This window comes from Populus trichocarpa, chromosome 17 (genome assembly GCF_000002775.5).
Source record: "Populus trichocarpa isolate Nisqually-1 chromosome 17, P.trichocarpa_v4.1, whole genome shotgun sequence".
Taxonomy (NCBI): domain Eukaryota; kingdom Viridiplantae; phylum Streptophyta; class Magnoliopsida; order Malpighiales; family Salicaceae; genus Populus; species Populus trichocarpa.
The window spans coordinates 7875784-7891154 of record NC_037301.2 but is presented as its reverse complement, the minus strand read 5'-3'; the positions used below and the strand labels follow the sequence as shown (position 1 = coordinate 7891154).

The following is a 15371-nucleotide window of genomic DNA, read 5'->3' as shown; positions in this document are numbered from 1 at the left end:
ATAAAGAGAACAAATGAGAACATAATTTCGAGTATAGAAGAAAAAAGGGTGTAGTTTTCATCTTCTTTCTAGCCGCCATTCTCTTATCTTTTTTTATATATAGAAAACCCTTATCTCTACATCCCTTCAATCTATTTATATCCTAAAAAAAATGTTCTTTTCAAAGTAGACAATCTACATTTAAGTAGTACAATAACTATTTTCCTAAAAATAAGAAAAAATAGTCTTGTATAAAATCTTCAAACTTTGACTTTAGATTTAGAGAAGTTAACTTAGCCAATTAAAGACCTTTTCTATATGAAGAAACAATTGTTATATCGGTTTAGATGCTTTGGAAGTAAGTTGGACTTGTTTCTTCACAAAACTTGTTTGTTGACATAATTTATAGGTTGTCTTAAAACTCATATTTATCTCATATGAGATGCTTTTTGCTGAAATTTGGTAGGTTGATAGATATTTGAGTCAGGAATTCAACAAAATTGAGTTTGCATGAAATGGACTTCTCTAACTTAAGATATTCAAGTCAGAATGGCTGAATGTCAAAACTAGTAGAAAGCGAGACTTGTATTTGAAGGTTGTGATTTCCATCCTCTTTTTTTTTTTCTATTTTTCTTGCTATATATGTATAGAACAGTATGAATGTTAGCTTTCTAATTCTACTAGAATCACTTCATTTTGACCTCTAGAACTTAACTTTTGTATAAAATATTGATTAGAGGTCAAATATGTCAATATTTGATATAAGTAACATGGTCTGAATCTTATCTCCAATTTACTATTTTTCGAATCTTATATCCAAAAGTGCCTTCAAAACATAAAATAAAAATTAGTAAGGCATTTTATATATAAAAACATGAACAAAATACTAAGTAATTGTGGGTAAAATTATCGAATAATATGGTTGCAACATTTGTAGTTGCCTTGGTGAACTTAAAATAAAAAAGAACCTTGTTGGGTTTAAATTTATTAAAATCTTTATACAATTAAATTAGCAGCCTTGTTATGCTTAAAAAGAAAAAAAAATTGCATAAGCCTTGCTAGGCTCAAAATAAAAGGGAACTTTGCTAAGAAAAAATTCAATAGTGTCTTGTTGGACTTTAAATTCACTAAAGCCTTACCGAGCTTAAAAGAAAATATTTGCATAAACCTTGCTAGGCTCAAAATAAAAAGGAACCTTGTTAGATTTAAAATTACTAAAAATACAAATTACTTGATAACAAAGTTTGACTCAAAAGTTGGAGCCTTGTGAGGATTATGGTAGTAGAGAAAATAAAAATCTTAATCAAGCATTATAGAGCTTAAATTAACTAAAATGTTATGACAATTATATACAAAAGAAATCGTATGCTTACCTATAAGAAATATAGGCTTTCCTTCATGTTTAACATCCTCATTGGTAATTGGAATTAACTTCTTTCATATATGCTAACATTATGACCTTTGACTTGCTAGCTTGCTCAAGTTTTCTTAGATAAAATCTCTTTCTGGATGCTTATAGTGTTGTGGTATTTTTGCAAAACCATGCTATTTGAATCTTATATGATATTCACAATCTACTTTGACTATTCATCTTTGTTTATTATTATGAGATTTTTTCTTAAAGAACATAATCATTCATAAGGTATGATCTTGCCCTTAAGTGTTTATCTTTCGTTTTGTTATGCAAAGGCTCCTTTAGTTGCAGTTGTCATTATTTTATAAAAACTCTTTACTTTTCATGCATTTTAGATTTGATTGGCACATTTTAAACATTACTTAAATTGTATTTTAAATAAAGAGATTATCTTGATATAAGCTTTAAATCGCTTTGCTTTTGAAAATGCATAATATTTTTCGATAACAAATCAGAACATGCCTTGTAAAATAAATTGATGTAACCCCTTTAAAAGATTTTTAGAAGAGTGAAAATTTTAGGACTTTTATGCGAAAGGAACGATGACCCATATGATAGGGTGGTCTTTCGTAGTTTTAGTTTGTTATTGCCTTAAGCAAAATATTTATATATGAGATGAGAAGTTAAAGATAAGGTGTATTTTTTGTCTTTAAATTACTTAAATAAGATGTTTTTTTTTTATCAAACTAGGGTGAGTGAAATTAAAAAAAAGTGTTTTCACATTCCTAAAAGCAACAAAGCTTTACTTACTAATGCTTTTTTTTTTCTTTAAAAAAAACAGGAAAAACAACCATTTCTCAAAAAAAATTAAATTTAGGCAATATTTCAACAAAAAACTTTTCATGAAATCAAAGAATTAACCATCAAAACATCATCCATTTGTGAAACACAATAGAAAGTTATGTCTTTCTTGGCTTCAACAAATGCATTTTCTACAACAACCATATCTAAGCATTATTCTTCATAAAATAAAGAGTCATTCACCCTATTGGAAGTTTATGGTGCTAGCCCGCAACACAAATAACAATGTATATTTTGTTCTCTTTTTGCAAACCATCAAAGGAATTTGTCTAATGTTATATTATGAACTCTAGACATATGCTCACAATCCTTTGTTTTTAAGAAACAAACTTAAAAATTGCCATTATAACAAAATGAAGGAGAATGGTTGGTACTTGTGTTGCTGGACTAGAATGTAGCTCACGGTGTTATACCAAGAAAGTGCTACTTCCTTATGAGTTGGACTGTGATGTTGCCTACTATGCTGAGAATAGATCCACGGTGACAGGTGCAAAGACTGAAATCATGACAATTTCTGATGAAGAATGTCACAGTGCTGGTGTAGAGAGCTACTTGATGTCGTTGTTGGATGATGTTGTGTCGTAATGGTCTAGCTGACAGTGAGAGGGAAGACTTGATGACTATGGAAAGCTTTAAGTTTTGGTTGTTTGTCCTTGGCTAGTTAACAATTGAAATGGGTGCTTCTGAGAGTTATGTGTGGGCTTTTTTGTGTTGTGAAATGGGTGCTATAGGGGAGGAGGAATGGTGTTGTTGGTTGAAACCTAATTGAGTTTAGAAAAATTAAATCTAGTCATCTAAAATTCTAATCTTTTCAATTAAACCCAAATTAAGATTCTGAACTTAATTTTTCACCAATTAAGTTCCTAATAAAATTAATTTGACCCATTTAAAGTTTGATTAAGTCATTGGACTTAATTAAATCTTTTATTTTTACCCAAATTAATTTTAAACTTAATCAAACCTTTAATTAGGTATGTTGGCCTATTAAATGTCTAATTAAGCCCTCAAACTTAATTTTTATGCAGATTCGTTCAATAATCATTTAATTTAACCTTGAATCTGTATTGTCCTTCAGTCTTGGGCATAATAAGGTACAATTTGGCATTCAATTTTATCCAAAATTCCAGTTTGGTTCGTCCATGCATTTAAAACCCTTCTTAACCTACTCTTTCGAAGTTACCAATCTTTCTTTTTTCAATCTTTTTTTTATTGTTTTTCATTTAAAAAAAAAGGTGGTAATTTTCGGGAAAACCCAAAATTTTGTTTTGATAGGAAACACATAACCTCTTTTACACAAGCCTAAATGTCATCGTGTGAGCTGCAAGCATCAATGCTGCCACCATTGATTCCAGCTACGCAGATCTGACTTTAGCCACTTTTAAAGGTCTATTTTAATCCTCAACATGTTTGAACTTTTTTTATAGTTTATCGTTACTTTTTATGTGTATTGTGATAAGACCTTTTGGCTTAAAATTTTTTTAATATGTTATTGAGTTTGATTATGGATTATTGTGCATGGTTAGGATATTTGAAGTATTGGGGTCTACGCCGTTATATGGCAACCCTAAGGGTATGATGTCATCAAGGATTTTTTTAAAAGGTGGAATAAGGGTGGAATCAATATTTCATGATGGGAATGGAAGGATTGGGTTGCAATAGGTCTATCCAAAGCATAATGGTTTGATCTCAATGAAAAATGTATGAGTTGATGTTGTTTTGAATTGTTATTTTGTGTGGGGATGTTTTTTTGAATATTTTTTTGTCCCGGTGTGAAATTATATTGTGTTGAAAATTTTATGTGTGTATGTTTGTGTTGAGTTTATGTTAATATGTAATAGATAAAATATCCTCTCTCTCTCTCTCTCTCTCTCTTTCTCACACACACACACACACACAGAGGAGGAGGAGGAGAAGAAGAAGGGTTTTATTATAAAAATCAATGAGGATGGTACAAAAAACTACCTCATTTGTGTTTTCATTAATTTTTTCTATTATCTATAAATCAACCCAAGATGATATGGTTTGATGTTAGGCCTTGTCCTTTGGATGTTGCTTGGTGGGTAATACAACCAATTAATATAACTTTTTTTTAAGTGTGAGTTTGAATTTGCTTTTATGTGTTAATTATTTTTATTATCTGTTGATCAACTTAGGATGGTATGGTTTCATATCAGACTTTGTCATTCAGATGTTTTTTAGTAGGTAATAAGAATGATTAATATATGACCCTTTTCAAAACGTGATTTTAAACTTGTTTTTATATATTAATCTTATTCACTGATCAACCCAAGGTGGTAAGGTATAATATTGGGTCTTGTCCTTCAAACGTTGTTTGCTACATAATAGGACTAATTAATATATGACCCTTTTTAATATGTGATTTAAAACTTGTTTTTATATGTTAATTGTTTATATTACTCATCGAACAATCGGGGATGGTATGGCATGATGTTAGGCCATGTCTTTTGGATGTTACTTAGCACGTAATGGAACCAATTAATACATAACTCCTTTTAATATGTTATTTTAAAATTGTTTTATATGTTATTTATTTATATTATTTGTTAATCAATCCAAGATGGCATGGTTTGATATTGATCCATGTCCTTTGGATGTTGTTTAATGGGTAATAAAACTGAATAATATATTATCTTTTTTATATGTGATTTTGAATTGATAATTTATATGACTAGGGTTTTCATTCCAGGGTTACCATATTCTTAGGATGAGATTTGTTTCTACTGAGTGGATCCATGGTTTACCCAAAAGCATATTGTAGGACGATGCCAATCACTTGCAAAGTAACTAAAATTGTTAGGGGTCGATTTCCAATTCAATAATGATATCACCAATAATTTGCATTGATGATCCATCAATTGAACAAGCCATTATCTTACTCATCCATATATAAGATGTATCTACAAGTAAATAATTTAACATAACCTTTATAAGCACATTAAGACTGGATCCGTTATCAACTAAAACTTTAGCAATAACATGATCTTTACACTTGATAAACATGTGTAAAACCTTGTTACATCCAGTACCCTTAGGATCTAAGCCATCTTCTATAAAATATAGATAATTAGTGGTTTAGATTCTTCCCACAAAGTGTTTCATTGACTCATAAATGAAATCTTGAGGTACATGAGCTTCATTCCACAGTTTTTACAAAGATTTATGATGTGGCGTTAAGCTCAGGATAAAAGAAAGTAAATATATTTTGGCTTGAGTCTTTTTCAATTGATACACCATGTTGTATTAACTATGTTTCATAAGCTCAAGAAAGTTTACAGCCTCTTCATCCTATATTAGACTTTTTACCTTTAATATTGGTGGTGGAGTATTTAACCCTTTTCCTTTCTCTTTTTAATTTATAACGTTTTTGGAGTATAACATCATTTGCTTTGAGTTTAACCACCTACTTCTTTCATCTAGATCATAGATGTTTGCATCATAGCAAATGATTATCTAATATAAGGACAATACTCGTAGTTATGGGTCGATGATCATTAATTATTCAAGATCAAGATTAAGAGCTTTTTTAGAATCAACATGCATGGTCTATTCTTAGTAGATTAATATATGTAAGCTGTTGATTTAGATCAATTTCCCATGTCAAATTTTTTTTCTCAAATATAAGGACTCTCAAAACTAATAGGGTTTCAACTTCTTAATGAAATTCTTTACAATCATCAATGTCATGCCCTCACTCATAGTGAAACTTATAAAAATGCTCTACATATAACATGAGTTATCTTCCTTTGAGATTGTTAACATAACCTACTTCTTATAACCTATCAACTAGGTTTGTCATTGATATCTTCAAAGTCACTTGTTTTTTGTCAATCATCATATTTTTTAAGGCCAACATATTCATACCTCTACTATTATTGTATGTTTGATTTGGGAGAGGGTTGGTGTTCATATTGGGAGAATTTGTATTCTTTCAAAGGTTATTCTTTCATGCCTAATCAATTTACCAAAGTTTCTTGAATGGATTGCATGTCTTAATATTTTGACCTATTACTCCTAATGCTAATCAAATTTTTTATCCGGATAATATTATTAGGGGTAAAATAGTTCAACTGGATCATAAAAAACATGAGCAACTTGGCCTAATTTAATCAGGTATTGATATAATTCTCCTAAGTATATGGAAAAGGGGTAGTAATTGTTCTTGATACCAATCTCTGTTTTGGGTATTTTAGGTGTTTTAGTAGTAGGGTCTTTAGTTCTAATAAAATAAACAATTATTCTAGTAATAGGATGTTGATTATGGTGAAATGAGTTATTGTTGTACGGTTGGTTATTTTATAATGATTGGGGTTGGTATGATTGGGATTAAGGTGATTGGGCGAACATACATAATGGTAGTGGTGGTATTGGATGGTGGTCAAGAATTATGTGGAAAATATGATGAAAGGGGTAGTGTTGAACATGTTACTTTGAGTGAAGTGAGGGAGAAAAGGCATGTCTTGATTGTTTCTATTCCTTTTTAGCTAATAGGTACAGTCATCCACATAATGTACCTTTGTTTCTCTTCTTTTTTTCTGTTGAAATTCCTTTTTTTAACTGGATTTCGCCAATTCACTGATTTTATCAGCTTTGATAGCATACTTTACTCACTCAACCACACATATGATTTAAACAAAACTAGCAGACCCATTTCCCAATAGGCACTCATAAAATAAGCTTTTGAAGGTGTTGATAAAATAGAAACCAATTCTTTTTCTAGGAGAAGAAAATGAATGTGAGCCATTATTTTCCTTTAATATTGAGTGTATTCTTTTATTGACTCATTTTCTCTTTTTTTTTCATGGCTTGTAATCTTAAACTATCAAGTTCCATATCAATATTGAATTTGTATTGGAGTAAAATTGCCTTAGCTAGATCTTTTCATTTTCCGATCTTGCTTCTATCTAGGCTCATATACTAAGTAAGGGCATCACCACTTAATTTTTTATAAAATAAATGGATAAGAAATTTGTCATCATTGATTACTTTTTTCATCTTATAATAGTATATTTTTGTATGATTTTTTAGGCATTCAACTCTTGTATACTTGGCAAACTCCGACAGCTTGAATTTTCATAGTATGACCACTTTCGGTACTTGACATATCTCATATGCTTTTATATAATCATATTAGTCCATTCCCTTAATTGATTTTTTTTATGAGAATCAACAAGCAACACTATAGGATCCATTGCATGTCTTGATCGGATCTATTATAAAAGGCAAGAGCTAAGAGGATTAAAGAGGCATTTAATAAGCTGATTTATGACATTTATGTCGAGCAAGCTTCGAGAACTTCTTTGGCATCAAACATGAAGTTGAGTTCTAAAAAGGATCAAGTCTTGATCAATATGATCCAAACAAGAGATGGAGTTGTTTAACATGTACAACATATGCGGATTGGGCCTCATTAAATACAAGCATGAGTTTTGTACTCTATTCTTATTTAATTTTGGATTTAAGTTAGTTAGTTGTGTGGATTTAATTTAAGGCCAATTGCTAATTAGGGTTATTTCATTCTTATTCAGTTTTGGATTTAGGTTAGTTAGTTATCTGTATTTAATTTAGGTTTTTTAGCTAATTAAGGTTTATTTTGTAAGTCATATTATACAAGTTATTGAAATAACATTGAAAAAGAGGAATTTTGCAGTCATTAAGAATTGAACAACATGAGTGCGCTTTTCTATTGAACTTTAAGAAATAATAAAAGATATCATTTTTATAGCGTTCTGACTATATACCTTTGATTCTTGGTTAAACAAATCAGTGGGTTAGGGTTTTTTTTAATATGATTTAGCTTTTTGAGGTAAGTATTCCAAATCTTGATTATGGGTTCTGAGATTTAGCCTTTCGGGTTCGCATTAGTTTGGTAACAGAGCTTGGTTCTAAAATTAGGTTCATTATCTTTAAAGAGTTTTAAGATGGCGGCAATCATGAAATTGAGTTCCAAGAAAGTTAAACCTTAATCAATGTGATGTAAACAAGAGATGGGGTTGTTTAACATGTACCACATATGCGAATTGTAGCTCATTAAATACAAGCATGGGCTTTTTACTCTATTCTTATTTAGTTTTGAATTTAAATTAGTTAGTTATATGAGTTTAATTTAAGCATAATAGCTAATTAGGGTTATTTTATTCTTATTCAGGTTTGGATTTAAATTAGTTAGTTATGTGAATTTGATTTAGGTCCATTAGCTAATTACGATTTATTTTGTAAGTCATTATATAAGTAGCTAAAATAACATTGAAAATGAGAACTTTTATTGTCATTAAGAATTGAACAATGTGAGCGCATTTTATCTCTGAGTTCTTCATTAAACTTTCAAAACTTATAATAGATATTATTTTTATAGCATTCTAACCATATATCTTCAGTTCTTGGTTTAATAAATCATTAGGTTGAGGTTTTCTAATATGATTTTAGCTTTCTTGGTTGAGTATTATAATTCTTGATTGCGAGCTTTAAGGTTTAGCATTCTATGTTCACATCACTTTTAAACACTCTTCGATTAACAAGACTTTTTGGCTTTTGAATATTTTATAGGCTTTTCACTTATAATTTCTCCTATAACATGCTCTGATATAGGAGAGAATTTATTGATAGGGTGGTAGTATGGGGGCTTGAGGAGTTAAACACTAAGGAATCCTTCATTAATTGATCCAGTATAGACCATGACTTGTTATTGTGTAGCTCCTGTTGAGTGTAGATGAAAGTATAGAGGTATATCCAGAGTTTCGAGAGCAGGTGTGTATTCCGATAGTATTTTCTATATTAGAAGGTTCTTCACTAGATAACTGATTATAAATACTTTTTTCAAGCAAATCATTGAGCCTAACTTTTTTACTTTCTATTAATTTCGTATATTTTTGGTGTTTTTGCTAAAAAAAAAGTTTGACCTTTCTAAGACCTATTTTCTTAATTTTGTAAAAATAAAATAAAAACAAACAAAAATGCTAAGAAAAATAGAAATTGAATTGGATGTGGAGTAGTTTTCAACCACGGTGACAAAGGTCTTGGAATGTTTAATCGAGAATCTAATAACCTTGTTCATATCCTATATTCTTAAGGGAATTATTCCCTTCAAAGTCTGGGACATTTTGCCATTCTCTTTATAGAGATGGATTCTTTTCTGAGTTGTTCATGGATTCTTTTGTTTGCGACGTGTTGAGTATGATTTCATAATCTTCAAGCTTTTTGAGATGTTGATACTCGATGTTATAAGACCTGTAAAGTCACCATGTTTCCATTACTAGCTTGAGCCAAGACATCATTAAAATTCTCCCAGTGTGCTATTTGCCTCTCATACTGAGACCATACCTCTTTTCAAACTTGTCTACTTCACTATTTGCCTGTTGTTATGGTTTTGTAAGGCAAGTCTGTTCCTTTACGATAAGCCAGTGGTCTTTCTCTAACTTCTTATTAGCATCATGGGCTACTCTAAGCTCTTCTTCCCTTCCTCTATTTTCTCCAATTCCTCTTCTGCATTCACAAGTCGAAAGTCTTGTTCTTCTAAGCAGCTTTGTTTCTCAATCAATTCTGAATGAGCACGTATATAAACTTCTTCACGATATTCTGCTTCATCCTATAAGGATCTCACCTTTTTTTTTCCTATGTTCGAGCCTGTTTTTCTTCTCCAAGGTTCATTCTGAGCTCTTGGTTTTCCAGCCTTGGTTGTTCTATTAGCTTTTTCGCCTCCGTTCCATCATCTGCTACATCTTCTTAGCTAGCTTCTAGTTCTTTCATTTTGTTTTCCGCCCCACTGCTTTCTCCAGGTTGTGTTATACATTCACCTATCTCAGGGGGACTTGGTGTTGATGGCCTGTTCATGAGCAAGGGTTAGGAAATTACCCCATTTGTTCTAGCGCCATGAAATATTATACAATTCAGTGATAGCAGGACTCCTCTCGGCAACTGCTTGTTCACCTGATCCCCGCGTCATCAATTCCTGTCTTATTTGTTCGAATATGATCAATGAAACCACATCTTTATAACGTCCCTCAAATTGAGCCAAACTAGCTATTTTTTTTTTTATTATTTTTTTTAGTTTAACGTGGGTGTCCGGGCCAGCTTGCGCGCACCTCGACTAATCCCACGGGCCCTAAAGTTAACGACCATGTAAGCCTTCAGTGGCCATCATATGAGCAACCACAGGGCTCGAACCTGAGATCACAGAGAGAGCAAACCTCTTGGTCCCAGGCACCACCTAAATGGTTTATTTTTTAAATATATTGTTGGTATCCTAACTGTCTTGCCACCGTTGAAGGAGTATAGCAGACATGCCCAATTATTCAAAAAAGTTATTAAGCTTTTTAAAAGTCTTTTTTTTAGTATTTGTTTTTCAAAATCATTTATTTTTATCTTCATTGTTATGAAATTGTTACTTTCACTTTTTACATCTTCATTTAGTTTTATTGTCTTATGTGAGCATTTGTATCTCTAATTAAAAATGTTTGGTTATTGTTCTAAGACAGAAAAGATGAAAAAATAAAAACATAAATGTGTTTGGTTAAAGAAGTAAGGATATAAAAATCAACTTGTCTCTGAAATAATTTTAAAATGAATTTCTATACTTTCAAAATAAAAGGAGCAAAAGAAGACATGTCTCGATAAACAATATTTATTTTTTATCTCTAAAATATCATTATTGAAAACTCTTAGTTTCAAAATTGTCTAACTAGGACATATAATGATAAAAGTGCTTATTATTATAGTTTTAAAACATAATTTGGGAGTCGACCTGAGACAAATCTTGGGTCACAGATCGGGAGGGTCAACACAGGTTGACTCCATTTTTTTTAATGATCAAAACGATCTTGTTTTGACTAATTTTAAAAAAAAAAATCAAGGGGTTTTTTACCCAGGTTTTACCCTAAGTCAACCCAGGTTTTTAATTAGGTGAGATTGAGTCAATCATTTCTTTATTTGTTTTTCTCTAAACCCGAATCAATTCAGGCCCTAAGTCGCTCAGGTCTTGAGTTGACTCACCGGTTTGGTCCAAGTTTTATAACTAGAGTTACTATAATATTTTTATTTCAATACACAATATAAACTAAAGTAAAAAAAAAAATGAGATCAAATTATTTTTAAAAATATATAAGTTTGATAGTAATTTATATTAAGGGTAAAATATATTTATTTTATTTTATCTTGTCCACCATTAATCAAACAGGATGCACTTGTATACAACTACCAAACAATTTTGTCTCCATCCATTATTTTGTCTTGTCTCCTCTGTTTTTATTATTTTTATTTTTTTTTTATCCCGAGACAGTAACCAAACGTTATATAAAATAATAAAATAATATGCTATACATATATTTTTTAATGATAAATTATTTTGTATTTATATCTCTTTAATTTTATATTTTACTATTGAACAAAAAACTTGGTTATTGTCTATCATTATAGCCCCGTTTAGCATTGCGTTCCAATCGTATTTTTTAAGATTTTAAAAAAAAATTAGCTTCAAATTAATATTTTTTTTCCATTTTGATATACTGATGTCAAAAATAAATTTAAAAAAATAAAAATATATATTATTTTAATGCATTTCGCAATAAAAAACATTTTAAAAAATAACTTCTTACATACTCTCAAATAGGATATAGAGCCCGTTTGTTGTTGCGTTTCAAAAACGCTTTTGAAAAAATTTAAAAAATTTTATTTTTTTCTTTGTTTCATTAATTTTTTTATGTTTTCATATTGTTTTGAGGTACTAATGTTAAAAATAAATTTTAAAAATTAAAAAAAATATATTATTTTAATATATTTCTAAAAATAATATTTTAAAAAACAATTATTACTATAATATCAAATATATTCCAAAAAAATTCTTATATGCGGGTTTTTTTTTTTAATCAATTGCATTGTATTAGTTTCAAAATCAATTTACTATTTAATAAGAAAAATATTAATGACGTCGATACGGTGGTCCCTCACTGACACAAAAAAGAAAATAAAAGGTTATGGTGATGGATCCTAAGGAGACAAGAAAAAACGACACCAGAAAACCTAAAAATAGGTCCTTGTTAACACTGCAAAGTCTATTCTACATCCACGAAGCACTCCCTCCAAGTCCAGAAGTGGAGACTTTTAAGCCCAGGGCCTAGGCCCACTACAAAGCCCATGAAGGACAATCTATTTCGAGGCTTTAATTGTCGCATCTGGTTGACCAACTATGATCCCACGCGCCTTGAAAGGAGCGTGGGGGCCACAACCAGTTCTTCTTTTTGGCATCCTTTACCTCTCGCACTTTGGAAATTAGTGCTGTCTTTCGTTTGCTTTTGTTTTGTGTTTATTATTTTTTTTGTTGTTGGCAGAGTGATTTTTGAGAAAGAGGGTGAGAGAAGCAGACGATTCCCATTTCCTCCCCTTCTCAGTACCACTACCAAACCAAATAGCCTGCCTGTATTGTACCTTTTAGGGTTTTAAACCATCAGCTGCTAAGACTGAGAATCAAGGTCGGTAAGTCTTCATCCTTTCTTCTCTTTGCTAATAATGTTCTATTGGTGCTTGGGTTTGTGCTTGATGATGTGTTGATACCTACAGAGAAGCTTTTTTGTTTTATAAGAAAAAAAAAAAAAGACAAATGTTACTTGCAGCACCCAACTACTACCTGCTACAATTATCTTCTAGCGAGTGAAAGCGAAAGTGAAAAATTTGAGCAAAGAGAAAGGAGATAGGAACGCATTTCCGCTTTGATCTGGAAAATGAGTTGGGTTTGTGCTTGAATGATTGGTAAAGGAGAGTGTATGATGATCTGTGTGAGGGATGTGAAAGCAAAAGGAATAGATGGTTGATGTTAGAACATACCCATTTGAAGATGTCGTCGTCGTGGGTTCAAAACGATTACCCACCTCCTCTTCCTCCTTCCTCGATGTCTTCTCCGTACTCTACCAATACTGCTTCTTTCCATAAGGATTCAAACCCTTCATCTTCTGGTTCTAGAATTAGCCCTGCTGTTCTTTTCGTTATAGTGATTCTTGCTGTACTATTTTTCATCTCTGGTTTGCTCCATTTGCTTGTTAGATTCCTCATAAAACATCCGGCTTCTTCAGCTTCCTCTCAATCTAACAGATACCCTGGAATATCTGGCTCAGATGCCCTTCAAAGACAGTTACAGCAGCTCTTCCATCTCCATGATTCTGGTTTGGATCAGGCTTTTATAGATGCTCTTCCTGTTTTTCAGTACAAAGAGATAGTGGGTCTAAAAGAGCCATTTGACTGTGCTGTTTGTCTCTGTGAATTTTCTGAGAAAGACAAGTTGAGATTGCTTCCTATGTGCAGCCATGCTTTCCATATCAACTGTATAGATACTTGGCTGCTATCCAACTCTACATGCCCTCTTTGCAGGGGAACCCTTTTCTCTCCAGCTGGGTTTTCAATGGAAAACCCAATGTTTGATTTTGATGACTTGAGAGAGGATGATGGGTGTCCTGGTAATAGAGATAATGGGTTCGTTCCCACTCAAAAGACCCTGCAAATTGACGAAATTGTTGTTGAAAAGGGGGTTTTGCCGGTAAGACTCGGTAAATTCAGGAAGCTAAATGGCGGGGCTGGGGATGCAGGAGGGGAAACTAGTAGCAGTAATTTAGATGCCAGAAGATGTTTTTCGATGGGTTCGTATCAGTATGTGCTTGATGATACGGACCTCAGGGTTGCCTTAGGCAAGGAGCGGCACAGTCATGATATCACGCATGCCAGAGGGACAGAACAGGATGTGAATCTTTCAGTTGATAGGGATTTGGAGGAAAACAAGATTAGTAGCTTGATCAAGGGTGAGAGCTTCTCTGTATCCAAAATTTGGCTTTGGCGCAAGAAGGGCAAATTTTCTAGCTCATCAGATGCACCGATGGGTATAACTTCATCATTAGACGTGGATTTGCCTTGGATGGATGAAACACAGGAAAAATGAAAGGCACTTTCTCTTGTAGGATGCTAATTCTTAAGGTATTTTCTTGTCTACTCATTAGCCATTGATCAAAGATTGGTACGCATTTCGTCTTGAAATTTTTTTGTCTGGAGGCTTAAATCAAATAAAAAATATTCGTTGTGGTTGTTGGTGTTCTGGTTGTGAGTTTAAATTTGATTTTCCATGAAATTCCAAGTACACTTTGCGATTATGAGTAGTATACATGCATATATTATTATGATGTCCCTTCACTAGTTTGATTATTTCGTGAACCTTTGAAGCATGATAGCAATTTGCTTGCCAAGTTTCTTATGCAGTATTAGAATTAATGTTTATGTTGAAAACATTTTCATTAGAACAATGATATACAAACAAAATTCAATATAAAATTCTCAGATAAACACATGTCAGTTTACTATTTTAAACTCTAAGGTCTTTGGTGAGCAAAATCAGAAATGCTATTAGACACTTCAAGTGTTGGTTGTCTTTGATAAACTCAATGTTTTCTACTTCCAAATTCAATCATTTTGAATTTCAACTCAAATTCTCTCCTTTTCCTTCCTGGCATTATGAAAAACTTATTTTCACGGATTAAATCTTATTACTGGACTTCTTGCGAATCTGTTACCTTGTTTCTGCAATACATATTAATGAATGCTGGCCATTAATGAATAAATTCATGGAATTCTAGTCTAATGTTGCATGACTTCACGGAAAATGCCTCCTTCTGGTAGGCTTTGAAGATTCTACGCTTGGATCAGCTTTGAATTGGGGAATGTTTGGTGTGGGGAATCTCAAATTCCCACTGCCAAAGCAGCGTTAAGATGCCTGTAAATAGTGTTTGTTTAGGAAGGGCCCTTTGGACATCACATTCTCCACCAACCAAAGAGCTCGATGGCTATCTAAAATGAGGAAAATCACATTTCCTGGTGAAATCTTATCTACGCTCATGTCACGAGGACATCTGAGTAATTTGATTATGTTTCAAAATTGAATGGTCTGAGGAAAAATAAAAAAACGTATGGAATGTTAAGCTGATGTAAATGGTGACTCAATTCCCAACAGAGAAACACAGAAAAGCTCCCAGTATACAGAATGATCTGCTCAGTTATGAACTGCCCAATTGTCCCTCCACTCTTTAATTAATCTGCAAGAAACACAAGCAACCCATCTTTCAAGCTTGATTATGTTTTTGGTATTTTTCTTTGTAAGATATTTTTCTAAAAGTTTTTATTTTTGTTTTGT

General features: G+C 31.9%; 1 protein-coding gene across 1 annotated transcript; it reads left to right on the top strand.

The window, feature by feature from the left end:
• The first annotated feature begins 12417 nt into the window (after positions 1–12417).
• Positions 12418–14282, top strand: LOC7496654 (RING-H2 finger protein ATL46). The gene has a single exon (XM_002323971.4). It carries the CDS (start codon positions 13014–13016, stop codon positions 14127–14129), a length of 1116 nt encoding a protein of 371 aa, XP_002324007.2. The 5' UTR covers positions 12418–13013; the 3' UTR covers positions 14130–14282.
• The last annotated feature ends 1089 nt before the right edge of the window (positions 14283–15371 follow it).

Bases quoted from the DNA above. Each gene is read 5' to 3' on its own strand.
- LOC7496654 (XM_002323971.4), top strand. From the start codon at position 13,014: ATGTTAGAACATACCCATTTGAAGATGTCGTCGTCGTGGGTTCAAAAC.